The 15,217-nt window shown below is 47.7% G+C and overlaps 7 protein-coding genes across 7 annotated transcripts; 1 reads left to right on the plus strand and 6 right to left on the minus strand.

Moving 5' to 3' along the window:
• Positions 1-171: 171 nt before the first annotated feature.
• Positions 172-763, minus strand: FPRO_15427 (putative carbonic anhydrase; the record flags this gene model as incomplete). The annotated part of the gene is made up of 3 exons (XM_031220255.1): positions 172-399; positions 447-624; positions 672-763. The coding sequence occupies 3 exons, from the start codon at positions 761-763 to the stop codon at positions 172-174; spliced, it is 498 nt and encodes a 165-aa protein (XP_031085932.1).
• An 885-nt stretch (positions 764-1,648) lies between these two features.
• On the minus strand, positions 1,649-3,783 carry FPRO_15426 (uncharacterized protein; the record flags this gene model as incomplete). The annotated part of the gene is made up of 3 exons (XM_031220256.1): positions 1,649-2,799; positions 2,849-3,627; positions 3,677-3,783. 3 exons carry the CDS (start codon positions 3,781-3,783, stop codon positions 1,649-1,651), a joined length of 2,037 nt encoding a protein of 678 aa, XP_031085933.1.
• A 1,665-nt stretch (positions 3,784-5,448) lies between these two features.
• FPRO_15425 (uncharacterized protein) lies at positions 5,449-5,953 on the plus strand (the record flags this gene model as incomplete). Its single annotated transcript, XM_031220257.1, has 2 exons — positions 5,449-5,542; positions 5,586-5,953. 2 exons carry the CDS (start codon positions 5,449-5,451, stop codon positions 5,951-5,953), a joined length of 462 nt encoding a protein of 153 aa, XP_031085934.1.
• Positions 5,954-6,095: 142 nt separating this feature from the next.
• Positions 6,096-7,067, minus strand: FPRO_15424 (uncharacterized protein; the record flags this gene model as incomplete). Its single annotated transcript, XM_031220258.1, has 1 exon — positions 6,096-7,067. The coding sequence occupies one exon, from the start codon at positions 7,065-7,067 to the stop codon at positions 6,096-6,098; it is 972 nt and encodes a 323-aa protein (XP_031085935.1).
• A 576-nt stretch (positions 7,068-7,643) lies between these two features.
• FPRO_15423 (uncharacterized protein) lies at positions 7,644-8,405 on the minus strand (the record flags this gene model as incomplete). The annotated part of the gene is made up of 1 exon (XM_031220260.1): positions 7,644-8,405. The coding sequence occupies one exon, from the start codon at positions 8,403-8,405 to the stop codon at positions 7,644-7,646; it is 762 nt and encodes a 253-aa protein (XP_031085936.1).
• A 1,211-nt stretch (positions 8,406-9,616) lies between these two features.
• On the minus strand, positions 9,617-10,117 carry FPRO_15422 (uncharacterized protein; the record flags this gene model as incomplete). Its single annotated transcript, XM_031220261.1, has 1 exon — positions 9,617-10,117. The coding sequence occupies one exon, from the start codon at positions 10,115-10,117 to the stop codon at positions 9,617-9,619; it is 501 nt and encodes a 166-aa protein (XP_031085937.1).
• Positions 10,118-12,520: 2,403 nt separating this feature from the next.
• Positions 12,521-13,438, minus strand: FPRO_15421 (uncharacterized protein; the record flags this gene model as incomplete). Its single annotated transcript, XM_031220262.1, has 1 exon — positions 12,521-13,438. One exon carries the CDS (start codon positions 13,436-13,438, stop codon positions 12,521-12,523), a length of 918 nt encoding a protein of 305 aa, XP_031085938.1.
• Between the last annotated feature and the right edge of the window lie 1,779 nt (positions 13,439-15,217).

The following is a 15,217-nucleotide window of genomic DNA, read 5'->3' on the forward strand; positions in this document are numbered from 1 at the left end:
CTACCACGGTCATTAAGTTTACTTATAAGCTAGTCACAATAGATTACTATCTGAAGTCTCTCCGATATCACCTTGAACACATCATCACGACGCCACGACCTGGTATCATCTCCAAACAGCTCACCCCACTAACTCCCCTAACTCCCAACGATTCCTCTTCGTAGGCTAAATTTAAGCATCAACCTTGTTGATCTTGCCAGATTTAACATCATAGATGTAGCCTGTGATAGGAACATCCAGAACAAGAGGGCTTTTCTTCAAGAAAGTGATATCGTCACGGACACTCTGTCCAAGGTCTCCGAAAGGGAGGAAAGCAATGTGATCAACGTCTTCACCAAGATCCTTACGAACCTTTGTCTTGAGATCCAGATCGGAGAAGGTGAGCATGCCGCAGTCAGTCTACAACAGGTTAGTCACGTAAGTTTAGACGGAGAGAAAGGACCAACATGATGAACAATGACAATCTCTCGGGTTCCAAGGAGCTGCTGGGAGATGATGACAGAGCGGAGAGCATCTGCAGCTCGGCCGCCTGCATTGCGGATTACGTGGGCGGAGCCAAGCTCGATCCCGAGAACCTGAGCTGGGTCGAGACGAGCATCCATGCAAGCAACGACAGCGACGTGACTGTGATCTATTAGCTGTGAAGGAAATTCAGAACTCGGATGTCATACCGAGATGGAGGCAGAGCAAGGTCTCCTTTGGTGAAGGCTGCGGCATACTGCTCATTCGCAGCCTCATACTCTGGGACGATTGAAGAAGACATGTTTGAGTGAGTTGATAACAAAGGTTGGGAGTACTTTTTGAGTTGGATATCCTGAATCAGAATCGGTGGCATCTGTATAATACCTTTTATACTCGTTGAATACGCATGTTACACTAACGTTATATCATCGGCGCTCCTTTCCAGTTTGGGCATACGGCTCCATCACCATCCGCGGGGTATATGTCGCAATCTCACGTGTCAGGATGACGGTGTTGACTTGGCGCAATGATTGCTTGATTGACATTACAAGGTCGATTTGATGGCTATGCAAGGTAATTGTCGGGGTATAAGTTGGAGGTCCCCGAGGGTCACGGAATTGGGTAAATGACACCGATTAGTGAACAATATCTTCAGAAGTCAGGTCATGTCGGACATGTCTCGGTATGCAAGCGTTATTTATTTGTAAGAAGGTTGTCTTTGGAATCACTAAGTTCTCTCGGCTGATTTAAGCTCTTTGAATCACTTCAAGACTGTCCTGTCGCTGACATTCTTCACCACTCATCACCCCTTACGCCAGTCTAGCATCAACGGTGCATTCCAGCTTCCAGAACAACGTTAAGTAGGTTCCCGCCCGGCCCGGGCCGCGTCAACTGTCAAAACCGTCAAAGGATTCACTAAATCGATTTAGGAATGTCATGGAAGGTTCTCTGACGTAACTCGTATAGAAAGCCACTGGAAGAATAAGAAGGTGGTCTGTAGTGGGTCATGACCTTGCTTCATGGGTATTAATGAGGCGTTGAACGAAGACCCCACCAGGATGAGGGCAGTTTTACAAAAGAAAGGAAAAAGAAGGTATCATTAATATGACTAGATGGCCCTAAAATGACAGGGCTATGCTCGTGTACTCATAAATCTACTCTCACAAGCCCGGGTCCGTCACCTGCCTCAGATATTCCTGTGCGCAGCTGCAAAACTACTCAAACTCATCTTATCATCGTCGCCATACAGCTCATGCGACGCCTGTGGCTGCTGCTGCTGCTGCTGCTGCTGCTGAACAGGCTGCGGCTGCACAGGCGGGGCCTCTCTCCTCAAGCCTCGCATAAAAGCCTGATCCGACTCATCATCAATAAGAACGACCATCCAAACACCAACAGCTCCATTTGAACCTAACAAAGGCGTGCAGTGGATCCAGCGGTTACGGCCTGGGCTTGCAGGGGGAGCTTGACCACCATCGCCACTGGCAGAATGATCCATGGCGCGAGAGTTACGGTTCTTAGTCTGTACTTCTGCCTTGGAGAGCCATCGGATCTTGGCGGTGAGACCGTTGCCGCCCGCGAAGGCCTGAGTGAGGGTTTCGCGGACGCGGTCTGAGCCACCAATGCGGGAGAGGAATGAACTCTGCAGCATGCCGGGCACGCGGAGGGACGGTGAGGCAAACAGAATGCGGAGACTGGGGTAGGGCCGGACGAGTAGGTAGTGTTTATAGATACCACTGAGACGGCCACCGAAGCTTGCCATGGCTGTGTCATGGAGGACGGGATCTGAAGGGCGTCGATTGATGGTGGCATCGTCGCGGAAGACCAGGCGAGGCTTGTTCCAATTCGCAGGGACTGCGTCTGTTTGTCGAACATCTTGCTGGTGCGTACGGTGGAACGCACCGCCTGCTTCGCGAACTGTCTTGAGCTCAGCGAGATCAAACATCTCAGCCAACTCTTGGAACTCGTCTTTCTCCTCATTCTTCTTTCTTTGTTCCGACTCGCCAGGGTAGCGCTCGTTCTCGGGATTCTCATCCGCCATCAGTGTCTCCAGTGAGTCCAGGCCAGCGCATTCCTTGACGAGGCCGGAGACGTCGACTTGGGCACCGAGATGGTATCGCACAACGCCGCGAGAGTCGTACAGCGGAGAAACCATGAGCAAGTTCATGAATGGGGATCCATCGCGACGGTAGTTGAGGAATGTTTCGCAATGGTCTTGGCCGGCTGCGAGCTTGTCACGGATTCTCTTGACGCTGAAGGGGTTCGTCTTCGGGCCTTGAAGGAAGCGACAGTTGCGGCCGAGGACATAATCCATACCATACTGAGTCGTTCTGTGGAACTCTGCGATCCTGTTAGCATTTGCGACACGGTTATGCCGAAAGTAACTCACCTTCACTTGCGAAAACAATTGGGTTGTCGGATCTCGAAGGGTCTGTCAAACAGAACACCTCTGCCAAACCTTCTGACAGGTCGCGCAATTGAGGTGCCAGTGTGTCCGTTATTCTTCTCTTGATCGTGATGCTGACAGTCTGAATGTATGTGTGGGTGATGTATGCAGGTAGATCATGGTTCACCATGGCTTGGAAAGCCTCGGTAGCCCGCTTCGCCAATGCCTCGTTGACAGTCGCCGTGACAGGATCGGCTGTGAAATCATGGCCATCAATTGTCTTGAGCGATCCGGTCAGCGAATTGGCGTAATTAATTGCCTTCATCGCCTTGAGCGTGTCGAGGTAGTACGTCAAGAGGAGGACTGAACTCGGCCGCGACGCAGACAGGAAGTTCGTGAAGCGCTGCAGAAGAACAGGGTCATCGAAGATGACAGACAGATGTTTCACTGAGAAAAGCAGCTCGGATTGTGTCTCGAGGGTATACTGCTTTCCCATCGCATGCGCCGGAACGACGAGGTCGAACGACGCGGGGTCATACTCCTCCTCGGTCAAAGGCTCCAGTCCATCACGATCCAGGCCAGCGCCTTTTGCTTGCAGCGCAGGAAGATGTGTAGGGACGTATACAGACGAGATTGACGATGCATCTCTGTCTTTATGTGACCATATTTGCGATTCTTGCGTTCGATACGACATGGCTCGGCTCGAGGCTCTCGATGACGGTGCCTGTAAAAGCTCTGGGTCGAAATTTGCCATTCCGTCGCCTAAATCCTGCGTCTCAAAGCTAAACTGTCAGTGTTGCTTCTCGATTACCCAATTGGAGTATAAAGTACCTTTGCTTCATCGCAACTTGTCGCCTTGGTGTTTGCGCTCGCAGGGGAATGGGTGGAGGTTGAGAATCCATCTCGTCGTCAACGAGGTTAAGATGTTGAGTCTGCATTTTCGAAGGGACCATGCCGTAATACTGTACGTAACTGCCTACGATGCAGTGCTGCAGGTAGCGCGAATGCGTAATAAGCCACGGCTCAGATGGAAAAGCAAGAATGAGACAATGACCTATTCCATTGAGTGGCTAGTATACGCCCGGGCAAAGGGTGTCGATTGCTTTTTGTTTCGTTTCGTTCCGTTTCGTATTACATCCCTACCTAAGTCCCCTGCCCGTCAATATGAGTCGTCATTTTCGAAGTAACGCCAATCTTAGCTGCTGAGGAACTGGTCGATCAACTTTACGGTCCAATGGCGGTTTGTGTCCCAACGCTCAGGTCCCGATCGCGGTGAAAGGGGAAGCTTTCCAAGATCGTGATCTGGGTGTGGTTTGGGGGACGGAAGTTAACGAGAGCTAATTTAGCGGGTTGAGCTAGTGTGTTCCTGACATGAACTCTAGTCTCTACCGACACGGTTACATTGGGCAGCGCCGTTGACATGGAAAGGATCACGATGCATATAATCGTATCGATGAGTTTAACTGGTGATCTTGAGCCGGGTGCTCGTCCAAGCGGCTGGTAGCTTCACTGTGCCGCAGTTTAGATAACTTAGCGGAATTCTTCCCGTCACGACGCCATCGTGAAAGAGGCGTCGCTAGTAGGCGGATGACGTACGCCTGTATTCGTGCCTGAATCTGAAAACTTCCGTTTCTGTTCACAAAAGGAAAGCTGAAAGGAATGCCGAAGCTATCACTTCTCAGTGGACTTGGCTCGCTGCAGGGCTGCAGGGTGTAACCCCAATCGGGGGGACACGTCGATTTGGGAGTGAGACACGATATGTCATTTCCTACAAGGTAAAGCGGCAGACGAACAGGTTACCAATTTGGCGGTAGAGTAATCATCAGTGGCCGTTAAGCGTCAACGTCAATGGACATTCCAATGACCGCCATTACCGTTGTCATTAACCATAATAAGATACGAGAGTCAAAGCGTTGCAATATCGCTAGGGAATAAACCCTCCGATGAAGATATTTTCCCCCTCTTGACAGGCGTGATTATCGCGTGGCTTAATATCGCACGGGCGGCCCTTGCGTCTGACATACATACAGCAAGGAGAGTGATCACCACACGCACGTTTATCCCTTGCTGCCTAGGCTCAATCCAGCTGATCTTTTCTTTTTTTCTCACCCTTGCAGTCGATGATTGTCATGACTGAAATGATCGATGGGTCGACCACCAATAACGTCATTTGAGACCAGTAGAATTTTTTATTGAGGCCCGTATTAATATTGGTGGTTGTGGTAATTGCTGATCTGCAGTATCCAGCGCTTTGGGCGGGTAAATTACAGTGAAGGCCACTTTTCCGCATATTTCGTAGTGCTTCGGCATCTCAACATTCCGAGAACCTAAAGCCCCGTCTGGGACAACTCCCGAGGTATTCACAATCCAGGCACATGAATATTCGTGAATAGCTTCAGCGAGTAGCATAGCAGAATAATGAACATAATATTCTATGCTTGCGGCTTAGGTCTTACCCCTCATGATCACGTCGCGTCAGCATTTAGGTCGGGGTCTGAAGCTTGGCCTGAATTACCTGGTTTAAATACTACGCTGGCGGTCATCTAGGCAGGGTTACTTCTATTTCCGCTTACCCTTGAAACTCCATCTCGATAGCAACCAGAATGTCGGAAGCGAATCCGATCCCAATCATCCTCTGTGGAAAAACTGAATTTATCGGCCGAAGAGTGATTGAAGCTCTCAAGCCAGAGATTGAAGGTAAAAAATGGCACCAGTACACCTCCAATACTAATACCATTAGTCGTTCAATTCATCTTGCCTGGAGACTCGGGACAAGTCATCATACCAGCTCTCCTTGCCAGTAAAAGTCCGCCGTCTCATCCTGACAGCAGCGCTATCGGTTCCGGGAATTACAACAATCCTCCCCGCGCCGTTGTGCTAGGGGGCGCCTTTGAAGAATCCGACATAGCTACCCTGCGCGATGCCGTCAAAACCGTTAATGGAGCCCGCGGTGTGGCTTGGGTCCGTCAGAATACAACCCTCCCAGCACCTCCAGTTACATCGCCTGAGTACCCTAAGCTCATGACAAGGAGGACCAAAGAGGCGGTAATCAAGCTTGATGAGGAGGGAAAATTAGATGGAACATATGACGGCCTTGAGTGGTATTAGGATGCGATAATGAATGAATATGCTACAATGCCAAGACCAACGAATGCGCTAGTTATCGTGTATGGGCAGGCTGAATGAGAAACGAAGACTGAAACAAAACTGAAATCGACACTGAACTCCCAAGCGATTCAAATCATCTCTATCACTGTGACCCCTCCTCTTTCTTCCCCTCCTTGGTACCAATCTGATATCGAGATCCTAAGGTCTTAACACTATTCATACTCTGGCTCTTCATATTTCCCATGCCCATCTTCCAATTCGCAACCTTGGTGTTGACATTCTTTCCAGCTCGATCAACACTATCGCTGATACTTCTATCAAGTTGGTTCAGTTTAGTTGTAGTGCCGTTCTCGAATGCCGTGCAGCGATCCTTGAATCCCTTGTCGATTTGATTGGCTTTCTCTGTCATAGCCGTAGTGGAATTGTTGGTGAAGGTTGTCCAGGCCTTCTTCTTTTTGTCGACTGCTTGATTCAATTTGTTGATGCGGCGTTGGTAGTAACCCCGAGCAGCGCTGCCTTTCTTCTCTGATGTTTCAGTGGAAACAGTTGAGATACTCTCTCTTCGCTCATTCGCGTTGCTGTTGGAGTTCTTAGCCGCCATAGACGCTTCGTTCTCTTGGTCCTGGGTTGGTAGAGGCTGGACCGAGCCATCTGGATGATAGAATGCTTTATGATCCTCGTGGTTTGTTTGAGGGAGAACTTCTTTCTCTGGTGAGTCGATACGTTGCACATGAGCAATACTTTCGCTTGTATCGCAGATTTGCTTCTCATCATGTCCATCGTGGATCCTCAAGTCGTGGACCTCCTTCTCGAGCCCATGGTCATAAACTTCCTTCTCCGCGGCGGGTATATAGACCTCCTTTTCATCATGCCCCTCGTTTACAATATGAACTTCCTTCTCGTCAGATCCATCTGTCTTCTGAACAACTTCCTTCTCCTCAGACACGGCAGGGAGAACCTCCTTGAATGTGTCTTCCCCTCGTTGGTCAAAATTTCCAGTGGAGATGATTGGCGTAGGCGGTGTCAAGATGATCTGAACGGGATTACTATCCGACGCCGAGGTTACTTCAACTGGAAATGAGCCTCCGCCCGCGTATTTCTGGTACCCAGACATGGCGATGATGATGACTTCGAATTGTTTGTTGGGAAATTGTGACATCAAGCAGGTTTCATCTTTGCTGTGCATCTGCCTAAACTAAGTTAGGAGGGGCGTAAGCAATATCCTTGTTGATTAGGTAATGCAGATAGACGATCTCTCATGTTGAAACAAGAATTAAAAATAGGCTCTCTCTTCTTTAATCATTATTCTTGGACAGTTGTGCTAACATTCACGCATTTTTTGTCGTAGTTGTTTCCAACGATTCATGCCAAGAAGGGAAGGGCTTAGACTTTCGCTTAGCTACCCTTGAACACTCGCCTTCAGATTAGACTCCCAACACGAATGTTGATTTCAGGCAGGTAAAACCTTAACAAATGTCACATTTTGGCTGTTCTTTAAATTCCGGAGCCTGGAGAGGCTTCTCTTACACAACATAATGTTGTATTAAAAAGATCGGCAAGGAAATCATTGTATTCGTACATGCTAAAAACTCCTGCTCAATCCCAACGCGAACTGTCTAATCAACCTCTTGTAAATTCTCTGATTTCAAAACCCAAAGCCGTTATTCAAATTGGAATCACGTTTGAAGTCCTACATTTGTGGCAGGACTGCAAACGCCAGGTGATTTGAACTGAACCCTTGTTTTTCCCAGCAATGTCTGAGCTTTCTTTTGAGTTTCCTTTTAAGCTTCCTTCTGAGCTTCTTTTGTTTCTTCATCAGGAGCTCACGCAGTTCTTTGATCTCGTCCTGACGGTCGTGATGATGACTTTCCACCTTTTCGAGCTTCTTCTTGGTTGCTTCGCAATACTTGCGACTTTGTCTCAGTTGGTTCTGGACAGCACCCCAGGACAGGGAGAGCATGGCACTCTGGCTGTTGAGCCCCGTTCTTATTTCGTTCTGAAGCTGAACATCTGCCAAGCGTAATTCTCGGTTTTCTTTGAAGATGAGATCAAAAGTATTGATATAGTTTTGGTCTTCTGTTTTGACTTGCGGGTTGTCATTAAGTGACTGATCTGGCTCATTCTCAGATACATCTGATTCTGAATCGAGCTGCGCCGGGTAGATCGGGGTATAGGATGGTGGTGGGCAGACAATGGGGACGTGCTGTTGAAGCCATTGGCCATTGACTGCATGACCATACGGGTCAGCTCCGAGCTGGCCATGCATGTCAATAGGACGACCTTGACTCGAGGTGAGCCCATTAGAGTAGTTCATCTGGACACTTGGAACCAATCCATGCAACCCCGCAATCGAAATACCCTCATCTTCCCAGATACCTGCACCATCTGCCGAGTCCCCGTCGTGCGACGGGGGCGGACTCCCGTATGAAGAATCGTGATCCTTTGCCGACATATTATTGTGTAGACAGTAGTCAAAACTGGTTGTTGGCTACAGAATGTCAGCATCCTGCAGTAGTATTGGAAAGTTAGAGGGGCTCTGGTATGTGTCAAAGATATGATGGTGAGTGGTAGGGTTGACTGACTGTTCAGTGGACAATGGTATTCAAGTAGATTTGTCTAGGCGAAGGTCTTTCTGGATGTGCTGGGCTAGTTTCATGGCTTTCTTTAGTTATAATAATGATGATAAGAAAGGAGGGGAATAAGAGAAAGAGGTAGATGTGTAGGGTATATATAGTACACTCCCATCTTAAAAGACTTTGCGATAAATTATTGAAAAGCGAGCTCGCTCAGTTTCTTGAACTTTATTGACATCTCTGCAAATCATTTGAAGGGTAACCAAGAAAGTGAATAATTCCAACTCATCATCTTCAGCATTAACAAGGTATTGCTCATTCAATCGAAAGTCCTTGGCACACAGCCTTCAGCATACGTGGCCGTTTGCATGTGACCCAAAAGTCTTGTAGTGCGATGGGGTAAAATTACTTGGTCTACGTTTAATCTTAGTGGACAGTAATTGGCTCGTTCAGGGAGCAAGGTTGCCCCAGTTGAAGACTCCTAAAAGCTTTGAGATGCATTTAGAAGCTAACAGTACTTATATGTTGGCCTTTTCGACAGTTGATTCTTGAAACTTCTAACAACTGTATTAGAACCTACGATAGATCATCGGGTCAAGATTTAGCTTTATCAAAAATGTCGCCCTCTGACTATGATACATATAAGAGTTGTCTACTTAGGAAGTCAATGGCCGAGCAAATATTCTTTTGTGGCAGTCCTGTTGTTTTGCTATATTTCCAAGTTTATGATTTGCATGCTCCTATGCGGCCAAGAGTATGACTCATACGGAGTATATATATGTCCTATAAAAGAACCATGCATATCCCTCGGGAGTCTTCGCGTGGGCTACATCATGGTTTTCATTGGCGACTATCACCTTATGAAGTATCGAGATTCCTTGACATAGTAATTAAAATGCAAAGTATATTTGTCCAAGTCCTATGGGATATAAGGAGCCTAAATCACTTGACTCTGCTTGGTCTAGCAGACTGAGTGGCAAGAAACTCTAGGCTTTGACAAGAATGTGAGGGACACATATTTATACAAAGCATCATTTCACCTCAATATCCTTGCTGTTGTCTGATCGTCCCCCTTGGTGACTGATGACAGCTAACCAGATCTAACGCCCAAGTTGTTGTCCTCATCCTTGGGGCAATCCTCATCGTCATCGGTATTGAACTCAACAACACACGCAGAGTCTTGCGCTATAGCGATGCCAATGAAGGTCGTGTCTGTCTTGCCCTCTCCAGTACCAAGACTGTTTCCATCCTGGTCCTTGACCTCGCATGATTCGGGGTCACCAGCGAACGAGGACTTGCAGCGGAACTTGCGCTCTTTGGTCCAGCAATCTCCGCCGAAAGTGAATTCACGTCCATCGCCGGTGTTGTAGCAAGGAGAGTGGTCAGCTGGGTATGCCTTGCTGTAGATGGCAGTGCCGTCGTCTTTGAGGATAGTGAAACCGGAGCTGTGGCCGCTTTGGCTTCCGCCACTTGGTCCGGAGATGGTTGAGAAGTCGCCTTGGGACCAGACAACGCGAAGATGCTCCGCTGTGACGGTGAATGAAAGTGAGGCGGCCAAAAGGCCGAAGAGAATGTTATGGGGAGAAGGCATATTGATACACGGTTGGAGGGTGTCTGATTTGATGGGTTTGTGAAGACTGAACAATGGTTCTGGTTGATAAGAGACATGGAAAGATGGATTGCGACTTATATATATACGCGACCCCTTCACTGTTCTCGAGAGTTGCACTCTGTCATTCCCAAGCTCGAGTCTCCGGTCAACTCACTTGCCATACCGCATGAATGACATCACATCGAACGAGTTAATGTCGCATTTCGAATCCTTCGACGAGGTATACTTACTGCCTGATGCTGTCTGTAAGGAGTGTGTCGGGGTTTGCTCCTCTTTACCCCACGAAGAGCATATAGGCCTCGCGGCATCAGGAAGCGGGAGGGGCTGAGCTGACAGTAAAATCTGCCGATCAACCAACAAATCCAGCGTCAGTAGTCATTGAGCTTGGCAAATAGGCCAAGATGTTCGGTTATCGTTACTTCAAAAGTGGAAATCCGTTGTGAATATCTCCACTGACTACGTAATGCTATCGGAATATTGTCGCGCACGGTGACTTGGCTGGGGATTCGGTATCAGGGGATTGAAGGTTTGCCAATTTTTGATTGGATAACAAGAGTAAGCAAGGTCAGTAGCTGAAATACTCTTTGCCGACTTAAGACACAAAGCAGGGATTGGCAAGGCATAGTCAGGGCAGATCTGCATTTAGAGCGGGAACAGTGATATGCGAAGGATTTTAGGGCTTATTGTCATCGAGATGCCTAAGCTTCAGGAGTAGGTGTCAGATCAAAGACATGAAGAATTAGAGAATCAAGGAAAGGGGGAATTTCATTAGTTATGCGTTAAGAACACGTATTTTGAGATAAATTGGCAGCTCCTTACTCACAACTTACTTTTAATAGTTAGAGCTGATAGCATGAAACACATCAAGCCAATACACTAAGTCCCAGCTAACTTCAACTTTAAGGCAAAATGGGCAAAGAAAGAAAACTTTTTAAACAACTTAGCACCCCTCTAATATTCTTTTTCATTTATATCCTATGTACTTCTCATGAATGTCTACTAGTCCAAGATCATTTCATGGACTCGGAGTCAGTCATCTGGATACTACCTCCGAGCCAGTGAGGCAAACAAGGTGGTCTTCATGGTGCTGGGGTAGAACGAGCAGGTTAAAGAGAATAAGAGTTAAAGAAGCTTCTGCAATGCCAAGTATGTTTAAACACTTCAATCAAAAGGTCTGGTTGTCGGTCAGAGACGTTTTGCTAAAGCCTCTGTGATATTCCATTACATTTGGGCCAAGTCCATCATGAAGGTGACATTAGCCACAAACTTTTGCAAATACGAATATGCGAATGCATCCTCAACGCGTTCCCACTTATGAGGTCCACGTGCATAATTTGGCTAGTTGATCACTGAGACACCGTAGCGGATTTGTATAATCGATGGAAGCTTGTCGAAGGCATCGTGTCAGTAGAGCTCATTTTCCTTCCACCTTTCATGACCAGTCGCGCGACTACCAGCAAATCGATAATTCTCATTCACCCCTGAGACAAAATTGCTCTACACGCTCTGAGTCATTTTTATGGCAAGTCTCTGGTCTGTAGCGCTGAATAATGTCTCCGGATCCAGTAACTGTCGCCACTCTGCTTACTGATGAAGTCCGGCTACCCCTGACATGGCCATCACACTACCCTGAAATCGGTTGGTCCCATTGTCAGTCTTTCGGTCTGCAAGGCTCCATTTTGTTGGCGATTCAAACTGAACAGCGCTGGGGCAAACTATCACGCTGTAAACACTTGTACCAGTGACGATAAGGATGTCCATGTTGCCTTTGCAAGTGCAGCAAGATCAGATGTCTGCATGGAGGTTGCTAGTGTCTATGGTAAGCCTGTGATAGATGGCATACTGGAGTTTGCTAATAGTTTTCGTAACATCTTTACCCAAATGATGGGTTTGTGCTGTGGAGTGCGGAGGGCTTGGAATTTATCTCAGCTAAATCTCAAATAAAGCCTCATGCATGCTTACTACGACCAGAGAGGAATGCGTGTTTAGTCTTAATTATTGTGGTCTGGTGCTTTTCCAAAGTCTAGCAAATTCTTCGGTTTAAAAGTTTATATGAAATTCTAAATGGACAGCTATCTCCTCAATCTGTTGCAGGATCCTATCACCAAACACCCTCACAAGGTACTAAATTTTCTCTGCTGATTTAAGCTCTCAGCCACAAGTCTCCTGCAAATAACACATCTAGCTCACAACTTAAACATTGAACCAAAACGCCTGACCAGTTGCTACGGCGTAAGGCTGATAAATAGAAAACCTGGAGTGTGACTCATTCGGCCGGCCTTACGGGTATAAGAAGGTGCCTTTGGTGCGTCCCCCTTACCAGTTACAATCAGACTGAACATCTAGAGCAACACCCACGGCTTCTCCATCTGATTAATGCCCTTAAACCTGGTGGCTGTACGGTTCATAGGCAAGATCCGTCCGGGGAGATGGCGCCAGACCACGATTATGATATGTAGGGTGCATCTCGTGATCATCATCAATAGGTGCATAGGCTCCAGAGTGATGACTACGCTCAAGTAGTCCTTTACCTTCAGGGTCCTTTCGATTGGTCGTTGTGCTGCAGCAGAGGGTTGGTATTATCCAGAGGAGGTTTGCAGCGATAGCAAATGCAGCACCAATCCAAATGATTGCGAGGAAAACGACGTTGACGCTTCCCTTGACTCCATAGAGCTTGGCAGTGGTTTTCACGGCACCAATCGAGACGGAAGCCATGATTGTCGAGAGAATAGCTGACGCGAGGACAAACGCGGAAGCAAGACCACTTGCCATCCATGTCCAGCAGGTGAGTTCGCGAGAGCAAACGGCAAAGATACCAAGAGCAATCTCGATGGCCAGCTCTATCAAAGCCACAATGAAAGCAACTTCAGCTCCTTTCGTCATCGATCTAAAGGTCTGGATAGCAGCGTTGATCTCTTTCGGTAGTTTGACCTCGACATCCTTATCAACACTCTTGATGCGGTTTGTGGATAGAGTCTTTCGGACCCAATCAAACTTGGGACTTGAGCACTCTCGCTTATCATCTGTATCAGTATGACAGTATCCCCAGAGCGTAATATCGTAGGTCTTGCCAAGCCCAAGGAGTTCGGCAGTGATGTTCTTTTCGACTGTCTCGGCACGTGGTAAGATCTTGTCGACAAGATCACTTGCAGGACTGATGCTAAGATTCTCGAAGTCGAGTTGGATGAGGTAGAGAGATTTGTCGGTGATGCCTGCGAGCGCGGGGACGAGGGTGAAGATGGCAGCCGCGATAGCCAGGACGAATGGCAGAAGTACGCCAATAACGCGGCCAATGATCATCTCGTGAAGTTTTGGAGGCTGTTTACGTATAGTGTTTGTTGAGAATGCAGAAGCGAGTGACAGTAGCAACGAGAAAGACTAGTTTGCAAACGAAGATTTCAGCGATGTTAACATATGAGAGCTTTAAATGGATACTTTATACAAATTTGATCGTCGCGAACTCATGAATCAAGTCAAAGCCCGCCTAGTGCTCACGAAAAGCACAATCCCGGATTTCGAGTAGTTTCGACAAAGAATCCCTGCGATGTCAGAAACTCAGCCTCTCACTTTGTCCCATCGCTGGGAAAATTCTTACCCTCAGTATAACGCCCTGCTCCGATTTCTCAGTTCCCCGGGTCCATAGCTTCCGGGGTATTATTACTGTTGTCGAATGTGGTTGAGGCACTGGGCGTTTGTTTTTGTTCTAATTTTAGAGTGGATGGGACCTGATTACTGAGCATTCCGAAAACGCGCTGACCCCTTGCGGGCCGCATTTCCACAGGTTTCATCCCAGCCATTTGCCCTACGGGGCTATTTTTCGGTTCTTGTTTCTTCTTATCTAAGCTGAATAGGTACGTGTGCCGCTGATGCCGCCGCGGTGCCGCCTCTCGGGGTCTAAGACCACGGATCAGGCTGTCAACCGCCAATTTTAGAGTGGCATACTACCAGGGAGTTTTTGAAACAGATAAGTCTCTTCCAGATTTGAACAACCGTAAAGACTGTGCCACAGTCTCATTGAGTTGTGTGTTTCTGAACAGACCATCATGGTCAGTTTGTCCGCAGGGATTTGTGAAGCAGTGCATGGATAAGGATGGCTGGCACAGTGTTTAGAGGTCTGCAGGGCTTAGAACACAAGTGATTACAAATTGTTGTTTAGGCCCTCCATATTCCTCAGCGATAGCTTTTGGTTGCTTACCATCATATGCCTACACCTATGCCAAAGGCTCTGGCGAGGGTCTCAGACTGCCTTTTTACAATCCCTTCAGCAGTTATCTCATCAATCTGGGTTGAAGCACAGAATATCCACAATTACTCGTATCGCATCACTGCTTCAGAGGTCCTTTGGTAGGTTTTGGCACTGGCTGGAGCTGCATAAGCATGTGCAATAACTCCCTGCGAAGGTAGGCTTCTCCTGACCCACGAGGCAGTGGCCGGCATTTCCAGGCACCTGGGGGCGATATGATTTGTTTTATGTTGTTGCCTCAGTTTCTTCATGTTGCTATCCAGTCCCTCTTATCTTTCTGTTGTCCTCGGAAATCTAGCGGTCGCATCAAAGTACGCAGCCTCTCTCGACATCGAAGCGGACGCGGAGTCAGCGCAATGTGCAACTTGATCCTGTTCAAAGAGTATCACAGTTCGTCAGAGGAAACAGCTCGTAATTGCTTTCTCGACTGGCTAACGTCAAAGTTCAGGATTGTGCCAACTTCAGCGTTCATCTCGCAGATTCCACCCTCTTGAGGTTTGAGGACGAAGCGCTCATTACCTCACTTCAAAATGAAAACCCTCACCGTTGCCGGTATCATTCCCACGATGTGCCTGCACACGACCAATTCACTGTCAATACATCGAACCTTCCTTTCCACCGAATATCCTGAACTTGCTCAACTCATCCAGTCTGTGTATTCCCTCCAGTACAAACAACCTTCATTCCCGCAATCGACCACAAGTTCATACCCACTTACGAGTGTGTACACGAGCTATAGGTCTTGACTCGACAATCCCATGGGCTGCTGTAAGGCTGTTGCTCAACATGACCTATCTTTCACCCCTCGGGTGACTCCTTCATGAAGTCAGTTGCCA

The sequence above is a fragment of the Fusarium proliferatum genome, assembly GCF_900067095.1.
Source record: "Fusarium proliferatum ET1 genome assembly, contig: FPRO_scaffold009, whole genome shotgun sequence".
Taxonomy (NCBI): Eukaryota; Fungi; Ascomycota; class Sordariomycetes; order Hypocreales; family Nectriaceae; genus Fusarium; species Fusarium proliferatum.